The sequence below is a fragment of the Frieseomelitta varia genome, unplaced genomic scaffold, assembly GCF_011392965.1.
Source record: "Frieseomelitta varia isolate USP_RPSP 00005682 unplaced genomic scaffold, Fvar_1.2 scaffold_267, whole genome shotgun sequence".
NCBI classification, from domain to species: domain Eukaryota; kingdom Metazoa; phylum Arthropoda; class Insecta; order Hymenoptera; family Apidae; genus Frieseomelitta; species Frieseomelitta varia.
This window is the reverse complement of record NW_025109998.1, coordinates 19,120-32,033: the sequence shown is the minus strand read 5'-3', so window position 1 is coordinate 32,033 and position 12,914 is coordinate 19,120. Positions and strand designations below refer to the sequence as shown.

Below are 12,914 nucleotides of genomic sequence, written 5' to 3'. Positions count from 1 at the left end.
ACTCCCACGCATTCGAATCGAAATTCGTCTCGTAGCTCGTTGAAGGCCACCGACACCAACCAAGAGGGACTCTTTTCGCCTTTCCATCTCTCCTTCTCTTTATCCTTTTTTTTTTATCTACTCGTTCTTTCTCCGAGCGACGGTTCTCTAGGGGTCGCGATAAAGTGGCCCTGCGCCGTCCGCGTGATCGAACGTGAAAATCTTCAACGACAGCAGCCCAAATGAATGGAATGCCAACCCACGCCCGAGAGCCGCCTGATAGGCTGCTCGATCCGAGGTGAGGCTTCACGTACAGTACGACAGAACTCAGGGACGTAATCTCTTTCACGGATACTGTTATCAAAGAAATCAGCTGGGACATCATGCTTTAACTGGTACAACGATGTATAATAAGATAATTGGAAAATAACACACTACTAATTGTAAACTTTCAAAACTTGTTCGGAAAATTATATTATATCTCACATTTTCAGTTTCTTTGCAGAAAAATTAGAAGTTTATTTTATTAATCTTATGTCATCCTGTATAATTCAGATGAATTGAATGATTTCTAAAAATGATGGATAAAAGACCATCCTGAAATTTCATTCGTTTATCAAGAAAGTTTCGCTGAAATTTAAAATTTCGAAATGCCACAACGATTCTAAGACACGGACGAAGATGCAACGAATCAATGCTCGCTCAATGCTCTGAAATCTCTAAAAATTTCATTAGGTATACGCCGTGCTTCGGTTTTGCCTTACAATTTTTCATTCATGTTTCGCGTTTCAAACTTGACCTAATCCTCTATTTCATTAGTTTAACAGATCTTTACCAAAATATCTTCAATTATTATTCTCATTTTTCAGGCAATAATGAAGATGTAAAGCAATCGGAAGTAGACAGCCAGTGAAGTAGGTAAAAAGAAAATATTCCAGGTTTTGCAGGGGTGACGAGAGACGTTACTCCGATCCTGGCGCCAACACGTGCACGCGAGTGTGCGTGCACGTCGATACGAGGTGGACTCGGGGCAGACGGTGCCGTGTTCTCCTGTGGATCGTAATAATATGCGCCCACGCACGCGTGAGAGAGTGAGCGTGTACAAACGTTCCCTGTCGTCTCCTCACTCCTGGCTCACAGTGCGCTTCGGTCAGTACCGACCCCCCGACCCATCTACCCACGCCTTGTTAATGAAAACATCTTTTGTCAATGAACTGACGTCAGTCTAGGTCGGGATTGGTCCGATAGCGAGCACCACGTGACCTGGCGCCAATCAATGTAAAGACCAGCTTCCCCTACAATCGGGGATCCGAGCGCCATTTGCCCATTCTGGACGGAAGAACGCTCGAGGTAAGGTGTGGCCTGCAGCAGGCTGGCTAGAAGGCCACGAGTGAGTGACAGAGATAGTCTGCCGTGTGCCTGGAACGTTGAAGGAGGACGGACAGTTGGAGGAAAGCGAGAGGAAGACAGAAAGGAAAGACGCACGGAGAATCGTAGCCTGAAGCTCTCTGCTGCTCTCTCCGTGGCTCCGTCGGTCGAGAGTTGACAGAGAAGGAGAGACGTAAGAGAAGAAAGAAAAAAAAAAAAAAGAAACGAAGAGCAGGAAGTCGGTACGCCAACCGAGGGAAGACGCGTCGAGCGATGTTGGAGGGATTTGTGAGGTGAGGGCGACGGTCTCGAGTCGCGCAGCGCCGAGATACGCGACCAATCTCCTGAACTAAAGCACCTCGTTCACTCGGATTTGAATCGACCGTTCACAGCGGTTCCAGTGTGCAGCACAGCATCCCTGTGTTGGTCAAGTTGAGAAGGGAAAGCTAGATCTGAGAACGTAGTATCTGGTGCAGGCTGCGTATTATTCTGTCGAATGCACGACGATAAAAGAAAACTGGACGACGAAGAGAAAAGAGGATTCATAGCAAGGAGAAGAACAGATGTACATATACACTTGTCGTTTGTTTCATTGTGAAAGAGATGAGAGGGTAATGCTAACATTATGTTCTTTGTAAGATGTGATATGATGTCGGTTTAATTGTTGATGTGATCGTCGAGATAAACAAGCAGAAGGAAGTGTGTACTGGCCAGAGCGCGTGGGATCATGCATTTGTCGGATGGGCTGAAACATTCCGCGGCCGTGGCGTTAATTAGACCTGCCGTCTTTATTTACAAAAGAATCAATAATCGAGACAAGCTGTTAGCGGTGGCAGTAGCGGAGAAGAAGGAGGAGGAGGAATAGAAAACACGGCATCGAGGTGCCGCAGAAAAGTGATGGGAACACGTGAGAAAACGTCGGATTACGACACGTATACGCCTGTATGAGGCTGGTGGAGGACGTCAAACGTCTGAATGCCTCCCAAGAACGTATTCTATTATACAACTTCAAGTGCCATTTCGTATTTGATAAATAATTAAGAGCAAATGTACAGGACGCATGCATGCAGGATGCGCGCGTTCGCTGAATGTACATGCACATTTATTTCACATTACCCACAGTTACCAATAAACATGTAGTGGGAAAATTGTTGTCCTGTGGATTACGACTCTGGGCAGATGTTATATGTATACACTGACCATTTCGTAGAAACCAATGGTACAGCATTATTTGAAAGTGCCATATCAAAGAGATTTCTTTCGACATTGTCATGTCTCAGGTGTTTGTCTGTTTTCTTTCCCTTAATAATTTTTTTTTTTTTTAATGCAATGGGAAATGATAAATTCATCAATAAGGAGATTATGTTTGTAAGAACAAGTGTGCTTTAAAAAGAGAGAAATTGAAGGCCAAAGAAGCATCAGGAATTCCAGTTAAAGTTTACAACATGCCAGGTGGAAATATGGAGGAAGATTTGGTGGATCCTGACTGGCTTTTCAGGCAACTTAGGTCATTAGATGGTCCAAACAAACTTCTCATCTTAGATTGTAGAGCACATTCTGATTTCTCTGAAGCTCATATTAGAGGCTCTGTACCCTTAGCTATACCTAGCATCATGCTAAGACGGCTAGCAGTTGGTAAAGTTGATCTGCTGTCAACAATAAGGTGCTTAGATCTAAGAAACAGAGTGAAAGTGTTTCTGTGTGGTGATGAAAATAGTAGAGGAACATTCATATTGATTGGTGACTCTACAGACCCTGCAGGGCATCAGGGTGAAACAATTCAAGTTTTAAGTCGGAGACTTAGAAATAGTGGAGGATATGTTGCTATTTTAGTGGGTAAGAAAAATAGTATTTGTAAATGTATTATTTATGTAATTGTATATGATATTTATATACAGTTAGAGCAAATATATGCTTTAAAGATGAAAGATAATATGTTTTAACTGAATTTACATTTTAAAAAAGAAAAGGTAACTAATGTTATGACATACTTTAAGTTTTCAACTTCAAGTTGTGTCTACTATTGAAAAGCTTAAAAAATTATAATCAAACCTTTAAAAATATTTATTTATGTGAAGAATATTGATGTCCAACTAATTCCAGTTATATTTCCTGTTTACTAAAGTGTATTTTTATTTCATTTATTTTTCAGTAAAAAATATATTCTTTTTTATGTTTTTATGTTTTTGTCTTTAAATTATTTATGCTAGTACAAACCCTTCATTTTATTTTTTTTTTTTACAGATGGTTTTGGAGCATTCAGAGATAGATACCCTGAATGGTGCGAAGGTAATCAAACTAGTAGTGAAGGTCCTCCAGGACAAGATTCCAATGAAGGTGAATTAATGGGTCTTAGGTCACTTAGAATTTCCACACCACCTACAAGATCATATTCAGATTCTGACAGCGATAGCACATGTGATTCAGTCGGTTAGTACCTCATATAAACTTTTTTCTTTCATAAAATACAGATCACAAAATGTTGAAATTATTTTATTTTTCTTCAGGACCCGAGGAGGACAAAGACTTTCCAGTTGAAATTCTACCCCATTTATACCTTGGAAACGCAGCAAACAGCGAAGACAGAGAAGCCCTGGCGCGTCATAGAATACAATACATTCTGAACGTAACCCCAGATTTGCCAAATGTATTTGAAAGCGCTGGTTCGATAAAATACATGCAAATACCCATAAGCGATCACTGGAGCCAGAATTTAGCTAGTTTCTTTCCGCAAGCAATTCAGTTCATTGGTGAATATGATCTGCAAAATCAAAGTTTCAATTATATGTAAATGCAAGATATGATCGTTTCTTCATCTTTCAGAGGAGGCTCGAAGTTCAGACAAGGGAGTGCTGGTTCACTGTCTGGCCGGAGTATCTCGATCCGTCACTATCACCGTAGCTTACCTTATGCACAAGTGTAGTCTCAGTTTGAACGATGCTTTCAATTTGGTGCGCAGTCGAAAATCTAACGTTGCTCCAAACTTCCATTTTATGGAGCAATTGCACAGTTTTGAGAAGGAGCTAAAGGATAGAGGCGACAGAAGTAGCAGGGGAAATGATCAAAGGTGTATTGGAGCATGCCGACCCGGAGGACCATGTAATTGTCCAGCTCCCAGTTTCCTCAGTCCTATAGATCTGGGCCTTAGTCCAGACTCCGGAATAGAATTCGACAGGTGGGCGTCAAGTACGCCGGCAGAATGAGACGGGCCAGGGGGGACCCAATATAAATTTTAGGTCCCTCCTAGTACGCTGCCATAATAGCAAGGGAAGCCCTAATTGAAGGGTGCGGGAAAGGAAGTTTATATTTCTGCTAAGAGAAAAAAATATCCTAAGATGAGGAACGCAGTGATCGCAGTGGATTGTAATTTTGAAACATACTGCGAGGATTGAAAATTTAGAGTCACTAGGTGTTTTAAGAAACGCGAAGATTCATAAAAAAAGTTTACAATTTCAAATTAGCTCAAAAACTGTTTCGTCAACTAGCTAAATTTACTATTATATAACTGTACAGTATTAACTCTGAAGTAACAGAAGATATAGTGGAAGATTTGCAATTAGTGATTTCAAGCTGACAGAATTTTATGGTAAAAGTCTCCTCACGTATTAAGTCGCGCACAGTGAACGAAATACGCTGACCTCAATTGTTAAAACGGTGTTGAGCCTTTCCAGTATTTTTCTATCGAGTAAGAGTATATTTCTGTCGAGACTTCGCAAGCCGTGATTCTATACTGTCGCTTCGGTGGAAAAAGAAGTTAAAGGACTTGAGTAATATAAGCACGATTGAATTTCTCTTTCAGAAAATGATTTTTAATTTAATGAAGCAATGATTCTAAATCTTGATCTAAGACGTAATTTAGAAGAAGAAAAATTTTTGTAGTGCTGCTACGAGGGATTTGTAACTCTTTCTTTTCTAAGTTATCGTGATATAGTGTTGAACACTGAAAGTATTTTATAAATTCCACTCTGTAATTTCTTACAAGTAACTAGCGTAATTATACTCTCAAGATTAGTAGATTATTTGCTACAAACTCAAGGCTCTTTTTTTAAATAGCGTCTAAATTCGTTCGACTCTCAATCCATTTCTAGGATACAATTTTATACATGTGAGATATCTATATTTTTAATACTTGTTCCCTGAACCCTTCAATTAATGAGGCTGTGTTTGATTTTATCGCAGATAATGCTTATTCGGAGTGAAATGAGATGAAATATGAATCGTAAAACAGGCAATCATAAGTAGTCGAATTAAAAGAGTAATTAATTACAACTGTGCTTGAAAGAACACTAAATTTAAGTTCAGAGGTACAAAAAGAATTGAGAAAATTCTCTCGTGTATTTGGCAATTTAGACTATAATAATAATAATAATAATAATAATAATAATAATAATAATAATGATAGTAATAATAAAAGGAAAGGTATATACATAGAAAGATTATGATTCAATACTATTCGAACATAATTTTTGACATAACTTTTCAAATCCACAAAAGTGACTTATCTTGAGAAGGGTACATATTTCCCGGTGCAATTCTGACTTTTAAAGATTTGCAACCTTGTGTGCACATTCTCTATCTCTGTCTGTCTCTGTCTATCTCCTTTTCAAATAATTAATCTTGGTTAATAATCGATTAAGAAATATGTCTTTATGGATCGGTGCATTTTTATAGGGCATTCCGAAACTTCTATTTCCAAGATGAAAATTCGGGGTCGTCGTAGATGCATACAAGAAAAAAAAAGAAATTCTGACTACGGAACGGAAAAGAATTGATAAAAAAAAATTGGCGTTACTATGAATTAAACAATTGAAGAAAAAATTAAAAATACAGTACCTACGTATGTATGGGTATACATAGGTATATATACACATATTATACCTCAGAATTCTGATAAAGAAATTTATTTATAAAGATGTTTTTGTACGACAGTCATGATTCTTACATCAATACAAAAGAAAAAAAAGAAAAAGAAACTGATTAATTATAAACACACATATACGACGATGTACAGCAATTTGAAGTACTAAAAAAATTTTTAATTGTGCGATCCAGTACTCTTTCTATTGTCTTAGATCTCAGATTATATATTTCAAATTATTTTTGTAAGAAAAAAAAACAAAGAACGAAAAAAGATAACGGAAATCGCATATTCACATTCCCACGAACCACAAATGACCTGACGATACTATAAAAAAAGAAACAAAGGATAAAAAAAAATTATCTTTCGTGTACTGTATGTATTATTCATCGAGCATAATTGAAGTTAATAATGAGTGTACACAGTGAATGTTATTATTTTTCATCGTAATTAATTACGAAGTTGTGGTAATCATCTCTCAGCTTATTCGCGAGAGTGAATTGATATACAATTAAAGAAAACAAAAAAAAAGTATATATATATATACATATATATACATATATTTGACGTTAATGTAATAACAATATTCTACTATTACACTGTTGTCTGTTGTATGTTTGTCGGGCAAGACGCTCGAAAAATTTAATCAAATATTATGTATATTACATAAATTATTATTTTATATTCATCGTTGTACACATATTTTAAATGATTAATTTTCATTTCAAAATACACAGTTTATTTTATCTGAACTGAAATGAAAATAACTAATTTTTATAAAAAGAACAAAAAGAAAAAAAAAGAAGGAAGGAAAGAAGGAAGCGGCACGTGTTTTCTTTCTCGGATAAACGAAGATGTCTCTTAAATATGGCAAAATGTACTTTTATTAGCAATGAGATAATTATAATGTTTAAACCATCAGATTGCAAAAAATATAAGAAACCTATTTAACGCAATATTGGTAAAATGTTTGTTAATTACAATACTTAATTGTTCGAATCTTGGATTCCACGTGCATTTTTCTTGCAATTTTTTTTCTATCTTTTATATATATTTAAATAATTAAACTAATTATCTGTTTTGAACAATTTGCCAACTTGTTCGTTGAAACTGTAGTTTCTGACATAGTTTGAAGTATGTTTAATGCAACTTCCGATTGTCGTACCGCTTTTATTAAATTATTTTGATCCTCTGAATTTGATGTGCTTAAAAGTGTTCCCATTGCAACGAGAGTTCTGAACACTGCTTCAGGCTCATTTAACAATGGTAACAATGAGAACATTGCATTCAGACATTGTGTTTTGCCGAGAGCATCATTGTATTTATTTAGAGCCACGGTTAAATTCAATATATAAGTCGAAATTGCTACCTGAAAATATCCAAATGGATTGATTTCATTGAATCGTATGATATAAATCTTTTGTACTAATATATAAATCTTTATTCTTTCATGCTATCCATACCTGGTTATTTTTGTTTGTAAGTGATTCCAACTCCGATAAAAGTTTCAGTATGTCATCTTTACAACTAAGACATAATTTTTCTCCTTTTTCATGACTGAACATGTTCGCCAGCAAGCGGAAAGTAAGCATCTGATTGGAAGGAAGAGCGTCGGATTTGATATGCCTCTTTACAATCTGCAGAAGTTCCTCTGTGCATAGTATATCATTCAATTCTCTACAGAGTACTGCAAGTCTAGTAATATCGAGTACAGGAAACAACACATCATCTGACCAATTCAAGAGTGTTTGTAAAGTGTTCAAGGCATCGGTTTTCAATTGTTCAGGTGCTTGGTCACCAACAAGTTTCACCAAGCATTCCAATTTATCACTTGACAGCTTGAGAGAATCGCTTTGTTTATCATTTAGTTCCTTTATTTTTTCTATAAAAAAAAAAAATACTAAATTAATTTATTATATTAATTAATGTATGAGACATCAGCAATAGAAAGTACAAGTACCTAGAATTTGAGAAAGATTAGCCTGTTCCAATTTCAGGTATTTTGTATGAGGAATATAAGAAGGTGTGGATGCATCTGAGGAATTTGGTGTGTCTGGTCTCGTGGATTCTTGCGAAGCTGTATTTGCTGTCGATTGAGGAATGTATCTACTGCCTCCTGTGAAAGGATCAGCATATTGAGCATCAGGTTTCGTAACTGGTGCAGATTGAGAATTTTTTATTATAAAATTTGCAACCTATAAATGAAAATAAATTACCATAAAAATTATTTCTTATCGAAAAAAACTAAGCATTTATCTCAAGCTTTATACCTGATCTAGAAACAATTGACTAAGACCGTTATCGTGAAGAAATTTCTGCGCGACATGCCATGGATCCTGATCATTGTTATAGGGCAATTTTAATGGAGGAATACCATCTTGTATATCCACAGAGAATACGTAATCGTACTCTATGCCATTGTAAAGTTGTTTTCCAGATGTAGCTACGGTACCACCCGAAGCACCCATGACGTTACCGATCTTTATCCACCTTTGTTCATTTTGTGACCAGCTATATGCTTTTATAGTATTTCCATCGTTTACTATTTTAGTCTGGCCATCTTTTTGGCCAGGCTGCAACAAGGCTTTTGTATCTGGTAAACTGTCAATGCAAAAATTATGATTTTAGCTTATTATTTACAATTTGATTCACTTTTCAGCTACTTAACTTACTCCTTAACTTTGATCCCACCTAGCTCTTGTTGAGCATTAAGCTTAACACTGGCTACTTGTTGCTCAAATTCCTGCAATGTCTCCGAATCTGCATATCGTTCGGAATTGCATGTAAATATCCTAACGACGCCATCAGAACTTCCAGTAACTACATCACCATTAGGAAGTAGAGCCAGACACCACACAGACTGAGTGGGTAAAGTAATAGTTTGACTTAATTCTGTATTATGCCATATCCTAAGTGTCCGATCTTCACCACAAGTAAATATACTTGTACCATTTTCTAAGGCTAAAATGTTATAGACATAATTTTCATGGCCACAATAGGTTCCTAAGCAAGTTCCAAGAGATACGTTCCAATGACGTACAGTGGCATCATTGGCACAAGTTAAAAATTCATTGCCACTTATTGGAGAAATATCACGAACACAATCTGTATGCCCAGTTAACTTATGCTGTACTGAACCATCGCTTGTCCATACTATAACAAGCTTATCTGCAGATCCAGTTATAATGGACCCGCTTGACAAGTCTGCCACACACCATACAGCAGCTGTATGACCTAACAAATTTAACTGTGGCTTGCTTAAGTCACTTAGACTCCATGACTTTGCGCTCATGTCCCAGGAACTTGACAAAAACGTTCCATCCTTTGTACCAGTTGTCAATTTACAAACGGTATCCTGATGACTTTTTATAATGTTTATGGGCTCCATTTGGTCCTGAACATAGATACGTATGGTTTTATCATGACTACCAGTAATAATAAAACCTGTCGGATTTTGCTCAGAGGGATTTACAACGCATACAGCTGCGACAAAGTTGGAATGTCCTTTCAAAGTTGCAGTGTGTTCATAGTCTCTCCCATTTCTGTAAAATGTTTATACAATGTCATTTACATAACGCAGCACTCATGCAAGAAATACCATTTACATGGAATAAGTAAAAAAAAATTTCTTTACTATGCAAGAATACCAGTACTGCAATGACACACCTAACGAGGTCTTTCGTGTCGAGTTGGATTCTTTAATCATTCAGAATCCAGCTCACATTTTTTTACCATATTTATTGAAGTTACGTACGTATACTAGTACAAAAGAGTTTTCTATATAGTAAAAAGATCTTTATAAAATGAACTGTTATTTATTTATTTATAAAGGAAATTTCGTCAGAGGTGGTGAGAGGAGAACCGGTATACGGAGTTAATGAAATACTTGAACAGGTTAAATACCCGCATGATTTCCAAATACGTGCGGTCTCATCCCTCGAGGTGGAAACTATAGTTCCGTCGGCGAACGTCGCCACAGCTCTCACGTCGGATGTGTGCCCGAAAAGAGAAGTTCTCAGCTTGTAACACGGCTTGGCCATAGCACTTTGATAGTCGTGCGAGGCACGCAGCAAGGACATTACTTATGCGAACACTGTGGCTGGGATAATGTTCGCCGATTCTCGATGCGAATAAATGTGGACAAATTCGCACGGTTTTAACATTTAAAACGCACCCGGGCATGCGTGACAATGATCACTGTGCTCGTACGGCGTTACATGCATTTTTCCCCCCGCATAACTACGTTCTTTATACGTAAACAAAGTTCTCCCCTGCCTTTTTGCTAACGTCATTAGCCTAATGTTGTCATTCGAGTTGATTTCACGAAAAAAGGTAATGATGAGAGTAAGCTTGTTAACAACATCTTATCACGTAAAAATTCAATTAATTGGTTATTTTCATGAATTCCTCATTGAGATCGTAATTCGCTAAAATTGGTATTTCTTTGTCTTTTTTGCTTTTTTTTTGGATACCAGATTCTCTGTTGCACATCCGCCTTGATATGTCGCAAATATGGTTGAAAATTTACTTTAACATTCTTGGCGGGGATTTTGAATGTTACGAAATGTTTTAGGTTATGACAGCATAGTTTATATTTAATACTGTACAACATATATGGATGCTATTACATAATACATAATTATTAATAATGACATACATATATGCATATTTTGTCAAAAAAGAAAATGTCTTCGTCATTAGTTACTAATATATAGTAAATCCGTACGGTTGAAGACATGTCATTTCCGCAAAGTGAGCAACTTCCGTTTGATTACGTGTTGTATTGTAAATGGAACCGCTAATTTAAGATAATAGACCGGTGTCGTAGTACGGAAATTATCGTTCATAATGAGATTTATAAACAAATGTCTTTGTTTTGTTGCAATATTTGGAGCAGCAAATGCCGGAGGGCCTACACTAGTTTTACTCGATAATCTAGCTATAAAAGAAACACATTCCATATTTTTTAAGATCTTACAGGGTATGTAAATATTTGGTTATAAAGTTCAATGAAACAGTCATTTATTGCCAATCTATCTTAAACCTCTTTATTTTTCTCGAATTACAGCAGCATTAAACGCGTTTAACTGTATTGTACAATATTTAATTGCACTCATGTGGTATACCTTGAGGTTATGTTGTTAGTAATTTCAAAAATTTTTTTGTAGATAGTGGATACACGTTAACATTTAAATTAGCGGATGATGCTAATCTACAGCTTTCTAAGTATGGAGAGTATTTGTACCAGCATTTAATAATATTTGCTCCTACCGTGGAAGAGTTTGGAGGAATAGTGTGTGTTGAAACAATAACAGACTTTATCGATGGTGGTGGCAACGTTCTAGTTGCTGGTTCACCTCAGTATGGAGATATTCTTCATGAACTGGCTTCAGAATGTGGTATTGAAATCGATGAAGAGGATTCTGCGGTCATTGATCATTTAAATTATGATGTTTCTGATAATGGTTATCATACCAAAATAGTAGCAGACTCTGTCAATTTAATAGATGCTCCTGCAATTGTTGGAAACAAAAATGTATCACCTTTACTCTATCAAGGAACTGGATTGATCGCAGATACAGAAAATCCTTTAATTTTACGTTTACTAACAGCATCTAGTTCAGCATATTCTTATATTCCACAAAGTCCCATAAGATACTATCCGCATGCAGTAGGCAAAAGTACATTGCTGATTGCTGCTTTGCAAGCCAGGAATAATGCTAGAGTAGTATTTTCTGGTTCGTTGTATTTCTTCAGTGACGAAGCCTTCACTAGCCCTATTCAGAAAGCTCAAGGTAAAAAGAACATGTTCAATGTTATAATTCTTTCTTTATGATCGTGTATTAAATAAACTGAAAACGATGTACAGGTGGCCAGAAGTACGAGAAATCTGGAAATGAAGCTGTAGCAACGATGATCGCTCGCTGGGTGTTCAAGGAGAATGGCGTGATCCGTGTCTCAGCTGTTCATCATCACAGAGTTGGAGAATCTGAACCTCCAGCAGCTTATACTATCATGGACGATGTAGTTTACTCCATTGACGTTCAGAAATTAGCTGGAGACAAATGGGTTCCTTATGAAACTAATGATTTACAATTAGAATTCGTTAGAATAGATCCCTTCATCCGCATGACTATGAAACCTGTAGGAAATGGTCGATACGAAGCAAGATTTAAAATCCCCGATGTTTACGGAGTTTACCAATTCAAAGTAGATTACACTCGTATTGGTTTGACGCATTTGTACAGTACTACTCAAGTGTCTGTGCGTCCTTTGCAACATACTCAATACGAACGCTTTATACCCAGTGCATTTCCTTACTATGTAAGTGCATTCTCAATGATGGGCGGGGTATTCTTATTTTCTCTGGTGTTCTTGCATTACAAAGAAGACACAAAACCGAAGTCTGAATAAATTCAATGTTGATGAAATGCACAAGATAATTTATCATTATTGTTATTTCATTAAGGAAAATAGCAGGGTGCTTAGTCAGACTTGTCAATCAAGTGCATTTATGTTGCATATTTAAATATGTGACAGCAGATCTATATTTATTTGATGAAGCATTGAAAAAGAAGAAGGGAAAGGAGAGATGTACATTAAATGTTGGTATGATGGCCGATATTCATTAGGTAACTTTGGAAGATGTTTTTTGTATTTCCCGTAATAAATGAAAAAAAGAAATGTAAACGAGTCTCTTTTCTTTCAG

The 12,914-nt window shown here is 36.6% G+C and overlaps 3 protein-coding genes across 5 annotated transcripts; 2 read left to right on the top strand and 1 right to left on the bottom strand.

The window, feature by feature from the left end:
- Nucleotides 1-1,262: 1,262 nt before the first annotated feature.
- LOC122528901 (dual specificity protein phosphatase Mpk3) lies at nucleotides 1,263-8,408 on the top strand. Of its 3 annotated transcripts, none has more exons than XM_043654514.1 (5): nucleotides 1,264-3,183; nucleotides 3,592-3,777; nucleotides 3,855-4,097; nucleotides 4,171-4,446; nucleotides 6,019-8,408. In XM_043654514.1, exons 1-5 carry the CDS (start codon nucleotides 2,793-2,795, stop codon nucleotides 6,117-6,119), a joined length of 1,197 nt encoding a protein of 398 aa, XP_043510449.1. In that variant the 5' UTR covers nucleotides 1,264-2,792; the 3' UTR covers nucleotides 6,120-8,408. The 3 variants fall into 3 exon arrangements, with proteins under 3 accessions (XP_043510448.1, XP_043510449.1, XP_043510447.1); XM_043654512.1 differs by having other exon boundaries at nucleotides 1,267-3,183; nucleotides 4,171-4,522; XM_043654513.1 differs by lacking the exon at nucleotides 6,019-8,408 and having other exon boundaries at nucleotides 1,263-3,183; nucleotides 4,171-5,794.
- On the bottom strand, nucleotides 7,067-10,653 carry LOC122528898 (phospholipase A-2-activating protein). The gene is made up of 6 exons (XM_043654510.1): nucleotides 10,109-10,653; nucleotides 8,878-9,747; nucleotides 8,476-8,806; nucleotides 8,166-8,400; nucleotides 7,669-8,087; nucleotides 7,067-7,574 (listed from the first exon to the last, which is right to left on the bottom strand). The coding sequence occupies exons 1-6, from the start codon at nucleotides 10,282-10,284 to the stop codon at nucleotides 7,260-7,262; spliced, it is 2,346 nt and encodes a 781-aa protein (XP_043510445.1). The 5' UTR covers nucleotides 10,285-10,653; the 3' UTR covers nucleotides 7,067-7,259.
- A 259-nt stretch (nucleotides 10,654-10,912) lies between these two features.
- On the top strand, nucleotides 10,913-12,895 carry LOC122528899 (dolichyl-diphosphooligosaccharide--protein glycosyltransferase 48 kDa subunit). The gene is made up of 3 exons (XM_043654511.1): nucleotides 10,913-11,186; nucleotides 11,374-12,000; nucleotides 12,075-12,895. Exons 1-3 carry the CDS (start codon nucleotides 11,054-11,056, stop codon nucleotides 12,617-12,619), a joined length of 1,305 nt encoding a protein of 434 aa, XP_043510446.1. The 5' UTR covers nucleotides 10,913-11,053; the 3' UTR covers nucleotides 12,620-12,895.
- The last annotated feature ends 19 nt before the right edge of the window (nucleotides 12,896-12,914 follow it).